The sequence below is a fragment of the Lagopus muta genome, chromosome 1, assembly GCF_023343835.1.
Source record: "Lagopus muta isolate bLagMut1 chromosome 1, bLagMut1 primary, whole genome shotgun sequence".
NCBI classification, from domain to species: domain Eukaryota; kingdom Metazoa; phylum Chordata; class Aves; order Galliformes; family Phasianidae; genus Lagopus; species Lagopus muta.
This window is the reverse complement of record NC_064433.1, coordinates 411985-431010: the sequence shown is the minus strand read 5'-3', so window position 1 is coordinate 431010 and position 19026 is coordinate 411985. Positions and strand designations below refer to the sequence as shown.

Genomic DNA, 19026 nt, shown 5'->3' with positions numbered 1-19026 from the left:
AGATCCCACAGAGACCCAGAGATCCCACAGACACACGGATGGGCCCCAGTCAGGGGCATGGTGGCACATCGGCCCCAGCTCAGCCTGTCCGTCCACCTTCCCACGCATGCAGGTAAGTGTTCTGTGGACCTGGAGCTTCACATATTTAGCTCTGATCTCTCCTCATCCTCACTGCTTAACAGCTCTGCTCCTGCTCTCCTCACTCATTCATTTGTACAGGCGAGAACTGTAAGAGGAGAAATAGATGATTCAAGATTCCTCTGTGCTGTGTGCTTGGCAAGGTGCATATTATATTTAGAATTTCAGATCCCTCTCACACAGATTTCTTTGCAGACAAACCCCATTCTTTGTTCCTGGGGAGCTCTGCTCTTTCCTATGGGCTTCTTTCAGACTCTCACATTCGGATTCCCTACCCACAAGATTTCTCTTGTGCCTGGGATACGTTGGAGATGAGGTTTGTACCTCTGACTTAAAAAATTCTCTTCAAATTCCATCTCTTTTCTTTTTAACTTACTGGAGAAAGTCAGCTCCATTTGCTTCACTACATTTTTTTGCCAGCTATAAAAATCCAGACTCTTTCCTTATTACCAAGATACCTCTTGTCATCGTTTTTCAGAGCAATCGGAAGGTTTTGGGTCTGGTGCTCTCTCTGTTTCTGCAGTCTGTGTATCGCCTGCACTCCTCACCCTCAGCCTTCCTTCGCCTCCATCTCTCCTTAAGGCGCTCCCCTCGCTCACACTCTGAGCTCTGTGGCCCTCGGGGACGCACTGAGGACAGGAGGAAGGAGCACAAGAAGTAGACATACCCACGGGCACTGACACCAACTCCTGCTTCATCCCAGTCAAAATTCCACACAGGAAGACCACCTTCCAACATCACTTGCAAAGAGACCCGCGGGCTCCCAGGCAGCGGTGCAGATGCTGCCCACACCACGAGCCGGCGATGCTGCACAGCAGCTCTGCATGTGGGAATGGAGCTGTGTGGCAAGCAAGAGCAGGAGCACGGCCCCTCTGGCATGGGGATGCACTCCCACTGCCCAACACATCTGCACCATGGTCCCACGAGCGGCCCAGGGACGGAGAGCTGATGGTGTCTGCATGCAGATTCCCACACCTTCTTTCTCAGGGCAGCCACCAGCCAAAATGAAAACCACCTGCTGATGGTCCTAGAATGCCACAGAGGCCTGTTCCAGCCCCATGGAAAGCACAAAGACCTGAATTTCCTGACTCCAATGCAGATGTCATACTGCTTGGAGCAGAACATAGGGTATGGAGTTGGAGGAGGTGCTGCTGGAGAATAGAATGAAGCAATGGGACTGAGAACGAGAACCTGCATCTCCTCATGGAACATCAGGATGCTACATGAGAGAGCACCTCTGCTATCGGTCATCAGAAAGTCCTCTGACCCAATGCGCTGTAGGAAATAAACTCAGAACCGACAGAAAGTGAGTTATTCAGTGGAAAAACCCATCCTTAAACCCCAGGGAATTTTGGTTCTCCAGACAGGAGATATTTAATGAGGCCCTCACTGGAAAGTGAAAAGCTTAAGTTTCTCGGGACCTGAAACTGAGGTGGGTGACCAGACATTCCTCTTCCAAACCAATAAGCACCGCGGGTCTACAGAGTGTGATCTGGGAAGGAAGCTCTTTCCTAGAGGCACCATTACAGAATCACACAGAATCACAGAATCACAAGGTTGGAAACAACCTGCAAGATCATCCAGTCCAACCACCCTCCCATTCCTATCAGTGCCACAAGCTACTAAACCATCTCTCGTAGCTCCTCATCCAGGCACCTCTTGAACACTACCAGGGATGGTGACTCCACCACCTCCCTGGGCAGCCATTCCAGTGCCTGACCACCCTTTGAGAGACGAAGTTTCTCCTAATATCCAACCTAAACCTCCTCTGGTATATTACAGAAGACCCCGCCTCATTAAAGACAGATCAACATGCAGCTCGTGGCCTTCTCCCCCAAAGCACAAAAACACGAGCAGCTTAAGAAATACATCTCCAAAATGTCAGCCCTGGAACTTGTTCCCTCTGAATTTCAGTGACAACCTCAATGCGTTTCTTGAGCTGCTCTCAACCGTGTCATAGCCGTCTTCAACCTGCCTCAACAAGAGTCAGACATCTGTCACACAACCCCACCACTTTCCTCAGTTTGTAAACACAGCTGGAAACATCTGCAAGTTTGGCATGGCCTTATCCTCCAGCAAAGTGCTACCAGGTCAAAACCTTTCCTAGAATCACCCACATTGGAAAAGGCCTTCAAGATCAAGTCCAACCATGAGTCAGACCTACTGAGTCCCATCACTAAACCTCGTCCTGTAGTGCCATGTCTACACGTCCTCTAACTACCTGCAGGGCCAGAGACTCCACCACCTCCTTGGGCAGCCCATTCCAATCCCTGACCACTCTGTCCAGGAAGGAATTCATCCTCACATCCAGTCTGTACCTCCCCAGCACAACTTGAGATCGTTTCATCGCATCCCATCCCTTTTCACCTGAGAAAAGAGGCCGACCCCCCTGGCTACGACCTCCTTTCAGGAGTGGCAGAGAGTGCTGAGCACTCGCTTGAACCTCATCCCATCGGCCTCAGCCCAATGAAGGCTCCTGCAGAATCATAGAATCATAGAATCACCAAGGTTGGAAAAGACCTCAAAGCTCATCCAGTCCAACCGTTCACCCATTCCCAACAGCTCCCACTAAACCACGTCCCTCAACACAGCATCCAGCCTTTCCTTGAACACCCCCAGGCTCGGTGACTCCACCACCTTCCTGTGCATCCGTTCCAGCACCTGACCACCCTTTCTGAAAGTAATACTTCCTCATGTCCAGCCTGAATCTCCCCCGCCGTAGCTTGAAGCCGTTCCCTCTGCTCCTATCACTAATGACACGACAGCAGAGGCCGACCCCCAGCTCACTACAACCTCCCTTCAGGAAGTTATATAGAGCAATTAGGTCTCCCCTGAGCCTCCTCTTCTCCAGGCTGAACATTCCCAGCTCCTTCAGCCTCTCCTCATCAGCCCTGTGTTCCAGACCCCTCACCAGCTTTGTTGCCCTCCTTTGAACACGTTCCAGGGCCTCGATATCTTTCTTGCAGTGAGGGGCCCAACACTGCTTGTTGGGCTTGTTGAGCTTAAAGCCACAGAACAGTGCTGGCTTTAAGGTTCAGCTCAACAGTCGCACGCTTTTGCTCCATCACTACAAAAATCTGTACGAGAAGAAGCACTGAGTGCTCTCCTCACAACTGCACCCCACCTTTATGGGTCAAGCTGTGCTGCTGGGCACACAGTAAACGAGCTGACACCCCGAGCAACGCGGTTCATCAGATGTATTCATCACGGGCAAACCCTGAGAGGGACAGAAATTTAAAAGGGAGGCTTGTGAATTTCTGGGGCTGTTCCGTGCACGCGCTGAGAGGCGCCGCCGTCGCAGAGCAGCTCACCTTGCCGCGGGTCGTACTGTCGCATCTGCACCTCCTCGACACATTCTGCTGGGAACCAGCCGGTCCTTCCTTTCACAGTTCCTTCCCAAAAGCCACCTTCGCCAATGCTCAGCACTGCGGGAAGAAACAGAGAGGTGATGAGAACGGGGAAGGGGCCCCGAAAATGGGGAGGGCGGAAGGACGCGGCGCAGCGGCGCATCGGAGGGAATGCAGAAGGGCTGAGAGCGCAGAGCTCATCTGGATGCAGGCAGGTGTGCGGGAGCCCCTCGTGGAGCCCTTGGGATGCTCTGTCACCCAGGTCACATAGAGAGAAAGGGCAGACGGTGCCTTTGTGCAGCCACACGACGGAAACACCAAGCAGGGCCGAGCATCCCTCACGTCACCACGGGCTGCTGATAGAAGCAGAGTGGCACTGGGGGACACTGCCCAGGCAACTCTCTTTAAGCCAAGCGTGGGGCATCCTCCAAGGGAGAACACAGCTAACGTGTGCTCCTGGAGACAGGAAGGCAAACCGCATCGATCGGTCTACTCTCATGGTAATTTAGCAGCAATTTAATGGGGCAAAGAGCCCTCGGAGCAGAGAAATCACAGCTGTGTGCAGAAACAAGATGTGGAGAAGGAAGGAAATTGGTAATGGTAACAACACGGGTCACTGTGAGAACTGAGGGGTCCTAACAGGCAATGCAATACAAAATAAAATGACACCAAGCACCAGGGTTCTTCAATGTCAGCCAAATTCGCCCCGTGCATTAAGCCTTGTTTTCACTTCCCCAAAGCTTAAAGGAACAGAAAGGAGGTCTTAAAATGCGCTCTGACGATTAAATGAATTCAGAGTCATGGCAGCTGTAACTGAGGATCACCCAGGAGTGTCCTTGTTAAACCAGGGAGCGATCAGCTGGAACTCCTCAGCAACTGCTGACCGAGGAAGGACGCCGTCAGGCTGCTGGGATCCCAGCTGCTGAGGAGCTACAAACCAATGCACCTTCTGTGGTGCACCTGGGCACAAGCGGGGCTGCACGAAAACCACTGCCACCAATTGTGTTTGACTGATTCAGCACTCATTCAAGTTGAGAAAGAGCATCAAAGAACATCAAGTCCAACCCCAACCCATCCCCGTGTCAGTCTCTAAGTTATCTGCAACCCTTCCTCCCCCTCACCCCCCAGCCTTACGTTATCTGGATCTGCAAGAAAGATTTGTGTTTTCTGGGGTCGTTTTTTGGGTCGTGCCTCAGACACAACCACGACATTGCTTGTGGCCACACAGAAAATGGTCATCATCCCCGGAACGCGTGAGCACAGAAAGTAGGTGTAACCCCAGGGAGAAGGAAGGGAGCTGAGCACCACTGCTCCTCCTTTGGGATGTTCACCATCCATACGTCGCACCCAGAGCCCCCAGGCGTCATCCCTGTTCACCCAGCAAATGGCTGCAGTGCACCTCGTGAATCCGCGCACTCCGAGGACAACGATTTGCCCCTTCCTGATCAGAAAAGCGGAGAAGGAGAGCAGCCCCAGCTGCTCTCAGGGGACTGTGGCTGTCGTTGTTTTGGCTGGGAGGGTTATTTTTCTTGGGTGACGCAGTGTTTTGGGACCTGTGATGAAAACAGCAGTGATAAGGCAGCCATGTTTTGGCTGCGCTGCATGGAGCCAAGGACGTTTTGTGCTGCGCTGCAGCGGCGGCGGCGAGGGTGGGGGGCTCTGGGAGGAGACAGCAGCACCACACCGACCCAAAGGGACCACAGGGGCATCCCGTGCCCTGCAGCACTGTGCTCAGCAACAAAACCTGGGGTAAGAATGCAGGAAGGGGCAGATGTTCGGAGCGACCCACGGGATGAGCCCTGCAAGTGGCTGCACACCCGCTGCCCACGGGACGCAGTGAACGAATTGCTGGTGATGCTTTGATGGCACACGGAGCTTTGGCTTTCCCTAGCAAACCATCCCAGCCCAGGAGTTGCTGTGCTTCCACCTTCCTGGTTCCCTCCCACCTGTTGGGGTGACCACAGCTCCCCAGCTGCAGGACACACCGCGAGCTCTGCTGCCACGCGCAGCCTAGAGGAAGCTATTTTAGCTCAACAGGAGCTGCTGCACGTGGCCCAAAAGCAATAAGCTTTTGATGCACCCTTTGGAAAACATTACGGCGTGACATTTGTGCCTGCAATTCATTTCACGTTGAGACAAAACTAATAATCATCATCAAGACTCAGCATCCCATGGTGGCTGCTGTCAGAGGGAAGTGATTCCCTTGGTTTTATCCAAGGAGGGAGTCCTTAAAACCAAGGCTGCCACATACAGAGACCTCCGACTGGCACAGGACACGGGGATCCCTGGGACTTGCTCTGGAGCTCCAGGAGCAGCTGTTGTCACCCCACAGCAATAGGGGACACAAACCCAAGGACAACCTCCAGCTTGACCCACTGAGCCCAATCCTCAAGGTAAAGCAAAGCCTGATGGCGAGCCCATGGTAGATTTGCATTTCCTCATGCTTTTGCTTTATAGCTGCTTCTCCAATACCACGATAAGTCCTTAACCCTGTGGCTTTGACAGCACGAACCTCATCTCCACGTTGATCAGAAGTGTCCTCAAGTCAAACTGAGAGTTAAAAAGAGCCACTTCTCCCAGAGACAGACAGGTCTCCCAAGACCATCTTACAAGCTGTCCCAATACGTGTGCACTAATCTTGGAGGCTGCTGGGCATCCCCTCCCATCACCACACAACCAGCAGAAGATGAGGAATCTCCTCTGGCAGAAGAAGGCCCTCTGTCAGGGGCTGAAGCGATGAGGCAACCAGCAATGGCTTGTGAAGGGACTGCCTTGTTGTTCTGCAGTCTGCACTGCAAGCAGTTCATAGAATCATAGGATGCCTTATGTTAGAAGGGACCCCAAGGCCCCTCCTGCCCACCCCTTCCATGGGCTGGGTGCTCCCCCAGCTCAGCCAGCCCAGGTTCCCATCCACAGCCCTTGGATACCTGCAGGGATGGGGCACCCACAGCCCTGGACAGCAGTGCTGATGAATTAACAGCCGCCCATCAATCTGTTCCAGTTCTCAGCTCTGGCTGCTTCTCTGATTTGTTGCTGCGCTGCTTTTAGCTGAACACCTCGGAGGGGGCTGGGCACAGTGCAGGAGGCAGAGCAGAGCCCTGATTGAGCCCCCACACCCTGAAGGAGGTTCTTGCAGTTTGCATTCATTGTACCAGGGGTCACTCGGATATTTCTCCCTGCAGGGACTGGGTTAAGCGTTGCATCCCAAGGCCATCGAGGTGACACACAGCCACCCTGCCACGTGTGCCACCTCCACCTCAGCTGCCCCGTCACTTCACAGCGCTGCTGGACCCATCCCTGTGTCCCCCACTGCCAAATCCAGACACCAGGACCACTCACAAACTGTGCACTCCTCCGTGACAGCCAAAGCAGATCCCCCATAGAAAGGAGCAACGCGACCGTCTCCTCCAGGCTCTAATCCTGATGGAAGCAAGGGGGAAAAGAACACCCTGATTTACCAGCCAAGGAGGAGCTTCCTTTAAGCCTCTCCTCCTTATCCTTCCCGAGATGCTATTGCTCCTCTCTCCAAAGGTTGCCATGCTGTCACCATTTGGAACAGACCCAAATCCCACACTGTATTCCCCACTGCTCTTGTCCGTGCATTACAAGTCCGCTAACGCTTCCCAGTGGAAAATTCCCCATCTTATACTTGGTGTTCACAACTTCCCAACTGGTCCCTGGTGGAAGGGAGCTCGTTTTGTTCCTCAAAGCCTTCTGTTCCTGCGCTGTTATGCTTGGCTCTTCACTCGCAGTGCTCCTGTTTTAAGATCTGATATTTCGTGAGGACTGGGAGGAGTGAAATTTCAGCTTGTCTGGCGGCAAGCTGAACACAGATTTTAGGGTAACAGCAAACCGAGTCTATTCCAACAGAAGGCAAACTTTAAGCTTCTCCATATTCCACCAGTTGGTCCGTGAGGATGTTACACAAGACAACATGAAAAGCCTTCCCCAAGTCAAGAACAACCTCCCCCTGCTCTCCCCTCACCCTGCAGGCAGCAGGCATCTCTGGCAGAGCCCTACTGACTTGGTCAAGCAGGACCTCCTCCTCTCCACAGATCCAGGCTGAGTGCACCCAGCCAAACCTCCCCACCCCTCCAGGGCTCAGTGCTCCATCAGCTCCTGGGGTGGGGATGGCAGTGGCAGCCCGCAGCTCCTCGCAGCTCCTCCTCTGCACCTGCAGACACTGCTGGCATCTCCTTTCCTCCAGCCCTCAGGGAATCTCCCTACCACCACCACCACCTTCCAGGGATCACTGAGAGCACTCCTGCAGGGCTGGCAGCCTCCCTCACTGCTCATCAGGCACTCACACATTGGCTATGCTTTAATACGTCCCAGCCAGTCTCTCCACTGCAGGTACACCTGCCTTGCCATGGATTGTCCCATTGGTTCCAGGGGCTGGAGGTCACTGGGGTCTCAGCAGTGAGCACAGCACCTCAACCACGCTCCGCTCGTTCGCACTCTTCCTCCCGTACAAACACATAACTTAGGAGTGGTGGGGAGAGAGCAGAAGCTCTGGGCTGGGGCAGGAGGGTCGGAGAGCTCTGAGGCTGCAGCAGTCCATGCTGGGCACAAGGATGGCGCTCGGAACAAGGAGCTCGGGTTCAGCTGCACTTCACAGGGGCCTGGCATGAAGGAAAAATTTCTTTACTCTGAAAGTAGTGAGGCACTGCACAGGTTGCACAGAGAGGTGCTGCTGCCCATCCCTGCAGGCACCCACAGTCAGGGGAGGGGGTTCTGAGCACTGATGGAGCTGAGGGGGTCCCTGCTTATTGCAGGGAGTGGGACCAGACGGCCTTTGGAGGGCCCTTCCAACCCAAACCATCCTATGATCCTATGAAGGTCCCTTCCAACCCAAACCACTATGTGGTTGTATGAAGTTCCCTTCCAGCCAAAACCATTCTATGATCCCATCAAGGTCCCTTACAACCCAAACCATTCTATGATCCCATACAGGTGCTTTCCAACCCAAACCATCCTATGATCCCACCAAGGTCCCTTCCAACTCAAACCATTCTATGATCCCATAAAGGTCCTTTCCAACCCAAGCCATTCTATGATCCCATCAAGGTCCCTTCCAACGCAAGCCATTCTATGATCCCACCAAGGTCCCTTCCAACTCAAACCATTCTATGATCCCATAAAGGTGCCTTCCAACCCAAACCATCCTATGATCCCATCAAGGTCCCTTCCAACCCAGACCATTCTATGATCCCATCAAGGTCCCTTCCAACCCAAGCCATTCTAAGATCCCATCAAGGTCCCTTCCAACCCAAGCCATCCTATGATCCCATAAAGGTGCCTTCCAACCCAAACCATTCTATGATCCCATCAAGGTCCTTTCCAACCCAAGCCATTCTACGATCCCATAAAGATCCCTTCCAACCCAAGCCATTCTATGAGCCCATAAAAGTCCTTTCCAACCCAAACCATTCTATGATCCCATCAAGGTCCCTTCCAACCCAAGCCATTCTATGATCCCATAAAGGTCCTTTCCAACCCAAACCATTCTATGATCCCATAAAGGTCCTTTCCAACCCAAGCCATTCTATAATCCCATAAAGGTCCCTTCCAACCCAAGCCATTCTATGATCCCATAAAGGTCCCTTCCAACCCAAACCATTCTATGATCCCATAAAGATCCAACCCAAGCCATTCTATGATCCCATCAAGGTCCCTTCCAACCCAAACCATTCTATGATCCCATGAAGGTCCCTTCCAACCCAAGCCATTCTATGATCCTATGAAGGTCCTTTCCAACCCAAGCCATTCTATGATCCCATAAAGGTCCCTTCCACCCCAAACCATTCTATGATCCCATAAAGGCCCTTTCCAACCCAAACCATTCCATGACTCTCTGAAATATGGATGCCATCTCCACCATTCCGTCCCAACACTCAGAAGCCTGCCTCATTTTCTTCTTCAAAATCCCATCCTTCTCTTCTGGTGCCACCTCTCTCCTCCATCCAGCAGCCCCACAGGGCCCCACGCAGAGCAGGAGACACCTTTGTTACACGGCTGCTGCTGATGGAGAGGAGGCACGATGCTCCTCTGTGGCCCACAAATTGCAGCTGCAAGCTGGGCACCGCCTCCAGCTCTGAAGGTCAGCAGTAATTGGAACGGCTATAAACATGGTAATGAGGAACACGCGCCGCGCCGGGACGCGCACGCCAAATACTTCAACAGGCTTGGAAGAAATTAGCAAACCAGACGACATTAGGGGAAAAAAACCTTTAGGAAAGGAAGTCATAACCAATGAACACCGAGTTGCAGCTCCAGCCAGGTCTCAGCGCCTCCAGCCGCTGCTGTGCCCTATTGCTGTGCCCTATTGCTGTGCCCTATTGCTGTGCCCTATTGCTGTGCCCTATTGCTGTGCCCTGCTGCTGTGCCCTATTGCTGTGCCCTATTGCTGTGCCCTATTGCTGTGTCCTATTGCTGTGCCCTGCTGCTGTGCCCTATTGCTGTGCCCTGCTGCTGTGCCCTATTGCTGTGCCCTATTGCTGTGCCCTATTGCTGTGCCCTGCTGCTGTGCCCTGCTGCTGTGCCCTATTGCTGTGCCTGCTGCTGTGCCCTATTGCTGTGCCCTGCTGCTGTGCCCAATTGCTGTGCCCTATTGCTGTGCCCTATTGCTGTGCCCTATTGCTGCTGTGTCCTATTGCTGTGCCCTATTGCTGTCCTATTGCTGTGCCCTATTGCTGTGCCCTATTGCTGTGCCCTGCTGCTGTGCCCTACTGCTGTGTCCTATTGCTGTGCCCTATTGCTGTGCCCTATTGCTGTGCCCCATTGCTGTGCCCTGTTGCTGTGCCCTATTGCTGTGCCCTGCTGCTGTGCCCTGCTGCTGTGCCCTATTGCTGTGCCCTATTGCTGTGCCCTGCTGCTGTGCCCTATTGCTGTGCCCTATTGCTGTGCCCTGCTGCTGTGCCCAATTGCTGTGCCCTATTGCTGTGCCCTATTGCTGTGCCCTATTGCTGCTGTGTCCTATTGCTGTGCCCTATTGCTGTCCTATTGCTGTGCCCTATTGCTGTGCCCTATTGCTGTGCCCTGCTGCTGTGCCCTACTGCTGTGTCCTATTGCTGTGCCCTATTGCTGTGCCCTATTGCTGTGCCCCATTGCTGTGCCCTGTTGCTGTGCCCTATTGCTGTGCCCTGCTGCTGTGCCCTGCTGCTGTGCCCTATTGCTGTGCCCTATTGCTGTGCCCTGCTGCTGTGCCCTATTGCTGTGCCCTGCTGCTGTGCCCTGCTGCTGTGCCCTATTGCTGTGCCCTATTGCTGTGCCCTGCTGCTGTGCCATATTGCTGTGCCCTATTGCTGTGCCCTGCTGCTGTGCCCTATTGCTGTGCCCTATTGCTGTGCCCTACTGCTGTGCCCTATTGCTGTGCCCTGCTGCTGTGCCCTGCTGCTGTGCCCTATTGCTGTACCCTATTGCTGTGCCCTACTGCTTTGCCCTGCTCCTGTGCCCTATTGCTGTGCCCTGCTGCTGTGCCCCATTGCTGTGCCCTATTGCTGTGTCCTATTGCTGTGCCCTGCTGCTGTGCCCTATTGCTGTGCCCTGTTGCTGTGCTCTGTTGCTGTGCCCTGCTGTGCCCTATTGCTCTGCCCTGCTGCTGTGCCTGCTGCTGTGCCCTATTGCTGTGCCCTATTGCTGTGTCCTATTGCTGTGCCCTGCTGCTGTGCCCTATTGCTGTGTCCTATTGCTGTGCCCTGCTGCTGTGCCCTATTGCTGTGCCCTGCTGCTGTGCCCTGCTGCTGTGCCCTAATGCTGTGCCCTATTACTGTGCCCTATTGCTGTGCCCTGCTGCTGGGCCCTATTGCTGTGCCCTGCTGCTGTGCCCTATTGCTGTGCCCTATTGCTGTGCCCTATTGCTGTGTCCTATTGCTGTGTCCTATTGCTGTGCCCTATTGCTGTGCCCTATTGCTGTGTCCTATTGCTGTGCCCTGCTGCTGTGCCCTATTGCTGTGCCCTATTGCTGTGCCCTGCTGCTGTGCCCTATTGCTGTGCCCTATTGCTGTGCCCTATTGCTGTGCCCTGCTGCTGTGCCCTATTGCTGTGCCCTATTGCTGTGCCCTATTGCTGTGCCCTGCTGCTGTGCCCTGCTGCTGTGCCCTATTGCTGTGCCCTATTGCTGTGCCCTATTGCTGTGCCCTGCTGCTGTGCCCTATTGCTGTGCCCTGCTGCTGTGCCCTATTGCTGTGCCCTATTACTGTGCCCTATTGCTGTGCCCTGCTGCTGTGCCCTATTGCTGTGCCCTGCTGCTGTGCCCTATTGCTGTGCCCTATTGCTGTGCCCTATTGCTGTGCCCTACTGCTGTGCCCTATTGCTGTGCCCTGCTGCTGTGCCCTACTGCTGTGCCCTATTGCTGTGCCCTGCTGCTGTGCCCTATTGCTGTGCCCTATTGCTGTGCCCATTTGCTGTGCCCTATTGCTGTGCCCTATTGCTGTGCCCTATTGCTGTCCTATTGCTGTGCCCTATTGCTGTGCCCTGCTGCTGTGCCCTGCTGCTGTGCCCTATTGCTGTGCCCTGCTGCTGTGCCCTATTGCTGTGCCCTATTGCTGTGCCCATTTGCTGTGCCCTATTGCTGTGCCCTATTGCTGTGCCTTATTGCTGTGCCCTGCTGCTGTGCCCTATTGCTGTGCCCTGCTGCTGTGCCCTACTGCTGTGCCCTATAGCTGTGCCCTGCTGCTGTGCCCTACTGCTGTGCCCTATTGCTGTGCCCTGCTGCTGTGCCCTATTGCTGTGTCCTATTGCTGTGCCCCCTGCCTGCATGGCCCCCCAGCTCTGCAGTTTGCCTGTGCAGATCCCCAGGATTGCTCAGAGCCCGGCAGGAAGCTGCCCAGAGGCTGCAGCCGGATCTGCTTGGCTTCCTGACAGCCACCCCTGGGAGCTCCACTGCCCGATCCCCCTCCGCTTCCCTTCTGCATGCAGACATCACTGCCTTTCCCCTAAGGCAGAAATCCGCCTTCCATCTGTTGTGCCATGAACCCGGTGCTGCCTGTCCTCACCTCGCATCCCTGCTCATCTCCATAGGCATCCTTCAGAGCTCTGCACGCTGCGCTGTGTCTGCACACCTCTCCCCAGGACAACCTCTGCAGGGTCTTCTGGAAAATGCCCTGGAATGGCCCCTAGGGATGACAAGGCACAAGGCCTGACCAAGGATTATTTCCTCTGTGTTTATTTCACTCTTCCCAATTGCATTACACCTTTGTGGGAGAAGTTTAAGCAGCTCAGCAAGGGCAGCTCTTTAAGAGCACCTCCCTGCACCTCAAATTTGCACTGTCAGCAGCTGCACTGCCCCACTGCACAGCAGACCTGCAGCTCCATGCTCTGCACATCCCGTTGGCCAACGCAAGGCAGGATTCCAACCTGAAGGAGCACAAATGCTCCCAGGCTACACCTTCCACGTGGGCCACCAACATCACAGGAATGCCAATCTCTCAATTCACTTTGCACCCAGCACCTCTATGCTTCTCTTTAACTTGTTTTCCTTTGTTTCCTAAGTTCCAAGAAAAAAAAAACAAACCAACCAACAGACACACACAAAACCACACCAGAACAACGCGGTGATGATGGGTTTCCTTCTGCATCCCATCCGTGCACAAGGAGTATACCTGGTGTAGGGAACCTGCTTTGGCAGGGGGGTTGGACTCGATGATCTCTGGAGGTCCCTTCCAACCCCTACAGTTCTGTGATACCCAGCAGCCCCAGGCTCTCAGATCCAGATTTGCATCCCTTTGATTTGCTGCTGTTTCCACCTCCGTTCAGAGCTCCTCATCTGTTTGTGAGGTTGGGATCAAGACAGCTGCGAGCAGCACCTTCCTCTGTGCTCTGCCTCCCCAGGCATCGCACTGCTGACATCCCCTCTGTGCTGTGTCAGTGTGGGGACCCCCCCAGTGCACACAGGGGATACAGTCACCACCAGCCCAGTTCCCAGCCTTTGCTCTGGGGCCACATTCCTGCATGCAGGAACACAGGCAGCACGCCTGCAGTGCGGTGCTCCAGCTGCAGGTCCGGCTCAGGGAAGGGACGACCCATGGTGTGCTGCAGGGACAGGAGCTCAGGAAAAACTTCTGTACAGGAAGGGCTGGGAAGCACTGCGAGAGGCTGCGCAGGGAGGTGGTCGAGTCCCCATCCCTGGATGTGTTTAAAAACCATCTGGATGCGGTGCTCAAGGACATGATTCAGCGGAGGGCTGTTGGAGTTGGGGTGGGATGGTTGGGTTGGGGTTGGATTCGATGATCTTTGAGGTCTTTTCCAACCTGAGCAATTCTATCATTCGGTGATTCTATGGGATGGGTGCTGGCCCGCTGACCTCTGGGTTGATGGCAAACTATCAGAAATGTTTTCACAGAACCATGGAATCACAGAGTGGTGTGGATCAGAAGGGACTTTCATACAATCAGAGTGGTTTGGGTTGGAAGGGCCTCCAAAGGCCGTCTGGTCCCACTCCCTGCAATAAGCAGGGACCCCCTCAGCTCCATCAGTGCTCACAGCCCCCTCCCCTGACTGTGGGTGCCTGCAGGGATGGGCAGCAGCACCTCTCTGTGCAAGCTGTGCAGTGCCTCACCGCCCTCAGCATGAAGACCTGCTCCTTATACGCAGTCTAAATCCCTCCTCTTGCCATCCCTGAGACCCTCTTGGTGGCCCTCCTCTGCACACACTCCAACAGCTCCATGTCCCTCCTGTGCTGAGCGCTCCCCATCTGGCCGCAGTGCTCCAGGCGAGGTGTCCCAGCACAGAGCAGAGGTGCAGATCCCCTGCTGTTGGCTGCGCTGCTCTGGATGCCCCCAGGGTGCAGTTGGCTCTCTGTGCTTTGAGGGCACAGCGCTGCCCCCCACCAGCACCCCCAGGGCCTTTTCAGCAGGGCTGGCCTCCATCCTTCCACCCCCAGCTGCTATTTTTCTACGGCCAACGGAGAGGAGAGCAGGGAAGGTGCCTCGAGAGCTCTCCTCCGATGCTGATGGGGTCACAGCCTCCCGTGGCAGCCATCCAAGGTTGCAGCCGCCCCAGGGACCTCTCAACACCAACAGCAGCTTTTGCAGCACGGCCTGTTAATTTACGACCCCTGTTCCTAGATGGAGATGCAAGATGGATGTGGAACAGAGCTGCTGCCCGGCTCCACGCACACGGCAGCCCTGGTGTCGGGAGGTCCCACGGCACCTCTCCATTTGTCATCTCGGTGCTAATGGCACGGGATCACAAATTCAGAACATACTGCGGCTGCCATCTACTCCAGCACATTAAAATCCATCAAGTGTGTGTGAGCACTGCAAGCAGCCACAGCCCTGCAAAGCCTCTGGTAGAGGGAGAAGATGAAAGGAGTCCAGCATGCGAGCACAGCGTTACAGCTGGGTTCTGCTGCTAGGGACAAGTTAATGCACGATGACACAGAGCTCAGAGGACAGAAGGAGAGCCTCTGCCTCACAACCTGCAGCACCCTCCATTGGTTTTTAAGAGGCCCTTCACACCAGCCCCTGCCCACAGCCCTGCATCCCACCCTGGCTGCATTGCTACAGTCTGGTTCCAGTCTACACTCAGCCCTACCCCATCACAGCCATGGAAAACCCACTGCAAGCAAAAGCAAACTCCAGAAGGCTGCAAAATGAGACAAAGTGGAGCAAGTGACCCAATCTGACTCCACGCCTGGATGCACAACGCACCACAGAAACACCACCTTTACATCACGTTCTTCTAATCCAAGATGAACCCAAGAGGAAATCGGTGCTTCTGTCGTTCCCAGGGGGTTTTACCCCCAAACAGCTTCCCAGCAGACATCCCCAGACATCCCCACGCACTGCTTGCGGACACTGGGAGAGGACACGGCCTTGCAATGACTCTTCTCCATCATTTTCCCTCCTGAGCCACTGCTTGTACCACAGAGCCAGAAACAGGGCGGCTGCCAGCGCTACACCAACAGCACGGCTTTGCTCAGCATCAGCTCCAAATGACAGATCCTGAACTCTCAAACTGCCATCAGCAACTGACCCATTTTTCAGACACAAACAGCAGCGCTGTGCTGCGACCTTCAGTCCGTTTCAGAGCTCATCAGGTTCTGCATATCTTGCTATTATTGCTTTCCCACAGTAGGAAACATTTCTCTGTTCATTTGCCAGGGACTGCCCTGAGCTGCAGCCCAAGCTGGAGGCCAGCAGCCTGCCTGATGCTTCACACAGCTCTGAGTCCTTCACCTGAGCCCTGTTAGCTCCCAGCTCAATCACCTGAGCACTGCTCAGGGCCGTGCCCACAGCCCACTGAGCTGGAACACACTGCAGGATGCACCTTCTCAGATGCACCATTATTGCACATCCGAGTGCCAGGATGGCAGCAATGTCCTCCTCCAGAAGGAGTCTGGAAGCTGTGCTCTGTGCAGAGGTTTGGGAGCACCAGAGCTGGGAAGCTGCAGCCTCCAGCATCTGCACAACCAGGCCATCGCCCTCCCAATCCCATGGGGGTTCTCAAAACCCATCACCTGATGAAGCTCACAGACCCCGGCGGGTCAGGCCAGAGAATGAACACTTCAGAGTCAGTCAGCCTGACTGCATTCAATCTATGGGTCAGACAGCGCAGGTCCCCTTCGTCACAGCAGACTTCATTTGGCTTTACTGATAAAACAGAGGAGGTGCACGAGCTGGGAGCTACTGTAAAAGGTTTGGGAAAGGAGCAGAGAGTCCTGGGCGCCCCAGCACACCAGGGATGATGCTGTGCCCACCCTCACGGCCTTCGTGGGACACGTCCCACGGATGCTTTCCATCTGGTTACACTGAGCAAGTTGTCATCAGGCCCCACTGAAGCATCCCCAGGGGATCATCCACTCATCAAAGAACACAGAACAGAACCATAGGATCATAGAATGGCCTGGGTTGCAAAGGCCCACGGTGACCATCAGCTCCAAGCCCTGCTGTGTGCAGGTCACCAACCAGCAGCCCAGGCTGCCCACAGCCACATCCAGCCTGGCCTCCAATGCCTGCAGGGATGGGGCATCCACAGCCTCCTTGGGCAACCTGTGCCAGTGCCTCACTGCCCTCTGCATGAAAAACTTCCTCCTCACATCCAACCCAAACCTCCCCTGTCTCACTTTAAAGCCATTCCCCTTGTCCCATCACCATCCACCCTCACACACAGCCGTTCCCCTCCTGTTTATCCGCTCCCTTCAAGCCCTGGAAGGCCACCATGAGGTCTCCCCACAGCCTTCTCTTCTCCAAGCCAAACAAGCCCAGTTCCCTCAACCTTTCCTCATAAACAAGGGGATTTTTCGTGCTCAAAGGCTACACGACATATTATAATAAAACAGGTTGCTCAAATCTGAGTCAGAGTCAGCAGTGCTCTCTGTGATCACAGCCATTCATCCCAGTAACCAACAGAGATCTGAACCAAAAACCCAGCAAAGAAAAGAGCAGAGCTGAACCAGCATCAGAACCAAGCAGCAGCAGCAGCAGCAACTCGGCACGCAGATCATGGGCTCCCAAATTTGGATGATGGGATGGAAGGGGATGGGCTCGGGGTGCAACGGGGAGGGTTGGAATTGGGAACAACCTGTGCTGCAATCAGCACTGCACAGCTGCCCAGGGCAGCGGGGAGCCCCCATCCCTGGGGGTGTTTGGTGAGCACAGGGATGTGGCACTGGGGGACGTGGGCAGTGGGATGGGTTGGGGTTGGACTGGATGAGCTCAGAGCTCTTTTCCAACTGGAATGATTCTGTGATTCTATGAAAGTAAAGGGACAAAACGGCCCCAGAACTAACGCTGTCTCTGGGGATGAGGTACGTGGACCCTCCTTCTGTGCAGCACGAGATCGAGAAGATGGACGTGACTTTTGGTGCCCTATTTTGCCGTCGTGATACTTTAGATGACCTTTAAAACAGAGAAAAGCAAGTAGGAAGGAAAACATTCATCACCCCATCAGAAACGAAAGAAGGGGGAGTGGTGCATTCCCTCATTGTTCCTGAAAACAGGGCAGAACTTGATTTTACTTCTCAAGTAAGGCGGAAGCATCCCTCTGCAGAGGGGCCACCCCAGAGCCTACCAGCAATGGGGCACAGAGGGTCCAAGAGAGATGTGAGGTAGCACAGGGAGCAGTGGGGGAGATGAGATCATTATGGGATGAATTGGGATGTGACCTGAAGAGCGAGCGTAGAGGAGGAACTGGCTCAGCAGAGAGAATGCAGAGCCCACCTTCACCCACACCATCTGCCTCCGGCTCTGCTGCGCCTTCCCTGGCACCTTCAGGTGCAAGCAGGTAAAAGCAATTAAGCGCAAGGTCTGGGGACTTGAAAAATGTCCAGCAGCAGATGGGATCCACCTGAGTGCCCGATGGCAAGGGCAAAACCTGGACAGAAGATATGGAGCAGAACAGCCCTGCCCAGTCCTGCAGCACGACATGCGGCCCACCAGAAGACCAGCCACGGGCTGAGCACCTCCCTCCCCTGGGCCATCCCTGCTCTGTTCAAGTTTCAGTGTCACATTCACCAGCCCAGAGCTTCCCTGCAGCTACAGCCCAGATTTTGCCCTCAGCTGCAGGAGCTCAGAGCCCAGCAGAGCTGCAGTCGGAACCGATGCAGAAATACATCACATTTTGCAGCTTCCTCCGTGCCACAGCTCTGCTCCTCACCTGCAGCGATCCGGGCAGACACGGCCACCTCTCCCCACCCAATGCTTTTTGCCCGAGGTTCCTTAAGGCAGGAGCTACTTCTGCAGTGAGTCTCCATGCAGCACAACACGAGGGCTGTGCACGGGAGGCTGTGAGTGCAGCTGCAGCGGATGCTGCATGTGAGCAGCTCGTGAGCAGGCTCACAGCTCTGCCACGCGCGTTTCTGCTCCGAGCTGTTCCAGCCCTTCAGCCTCCAGCTGCTAAGCTGATTTTTATAATCATCTTGCTTTTAATACAATCATTATACAGTCATTATGCCTTTAATTAAGCATTTATTGTAAAAAATAGTGCCAATCAAAGTCAGCAGGTTGGAATAGGAAAGGAAGGGAATTAATGTATTCCCAAAATGTTAATGAGGACTTTTCAGCCTGAATAGAGCTTCAGCATCCGGTATCCAATGAGCAGATTCCAAATGTGATATGTAAAGCTTGAGCAGCGCAGCCCTGACCCAAATGATCCGAGCTGGAAGGGGACCAAGGCAGTTCTCTGATGCCCACACAGCTCCTCCTGCTCTCCCACCAACCCAGCCACACTCAGCAGCAGGACTGCAACCCTGAGGGGCCCGAACTGACCTCGTGCCACAGACCCTCACAGGGGAGGAAGGCCACACTCTGAGCCCTTGGGGTTTCAGAGCTCCGCTCCCAGCAGTCGCTGCTTGCAGAGCAGGAGGTCCCCACAGGGACATCTCAGGGCACGGGGCTCAGACCTTTCCTGGAACCCCACATGAATCACCATGCAAGGCACCACGTGCAGCGTCCCAGTGTGCAAACCTGCAGCATCTGCCCTACTGACCACTGCTATCTGCACAGTGCAGCTCCCTGGTGCTCAGGGCAGCCTCAGCAGGGCACCAGCAGTGGGGTTCACTGCTGAATCCTCCCATTCACACGCAGAGGCTCCTCCAGCT

General features: G+C 54.6%; 2 protein-coding genes across 2 annotated transcripts in view; both read right to left on the bottom strand.

Annotated features, from left to right (window-relative positions):
• Nucleotides 1-19026, bottom strand: part of SHANK3 (SH3 and multiple ankyrin repeat domains 3) — a 298288-nt gene that overhangs the window by 121270 nt on the left and 157992 nt on the right. The window contains 1 exon segment of the mRNA XM_048925496.1: nucleotides 3450-3563. Coding sequence (XP_048781453.1) covers nucleotides 3450-3563 — 114 coding nt within the window.
• LOC125684168 (uncharacterized) overlaps nucleotides 1-19026 on the bottom strand; it is a 100702-nt gene that overhangs the window by 54485 nt on the left and 27191 nt on the right. The gene's annotated exons all lie outside the window — the stretch shown is intronic.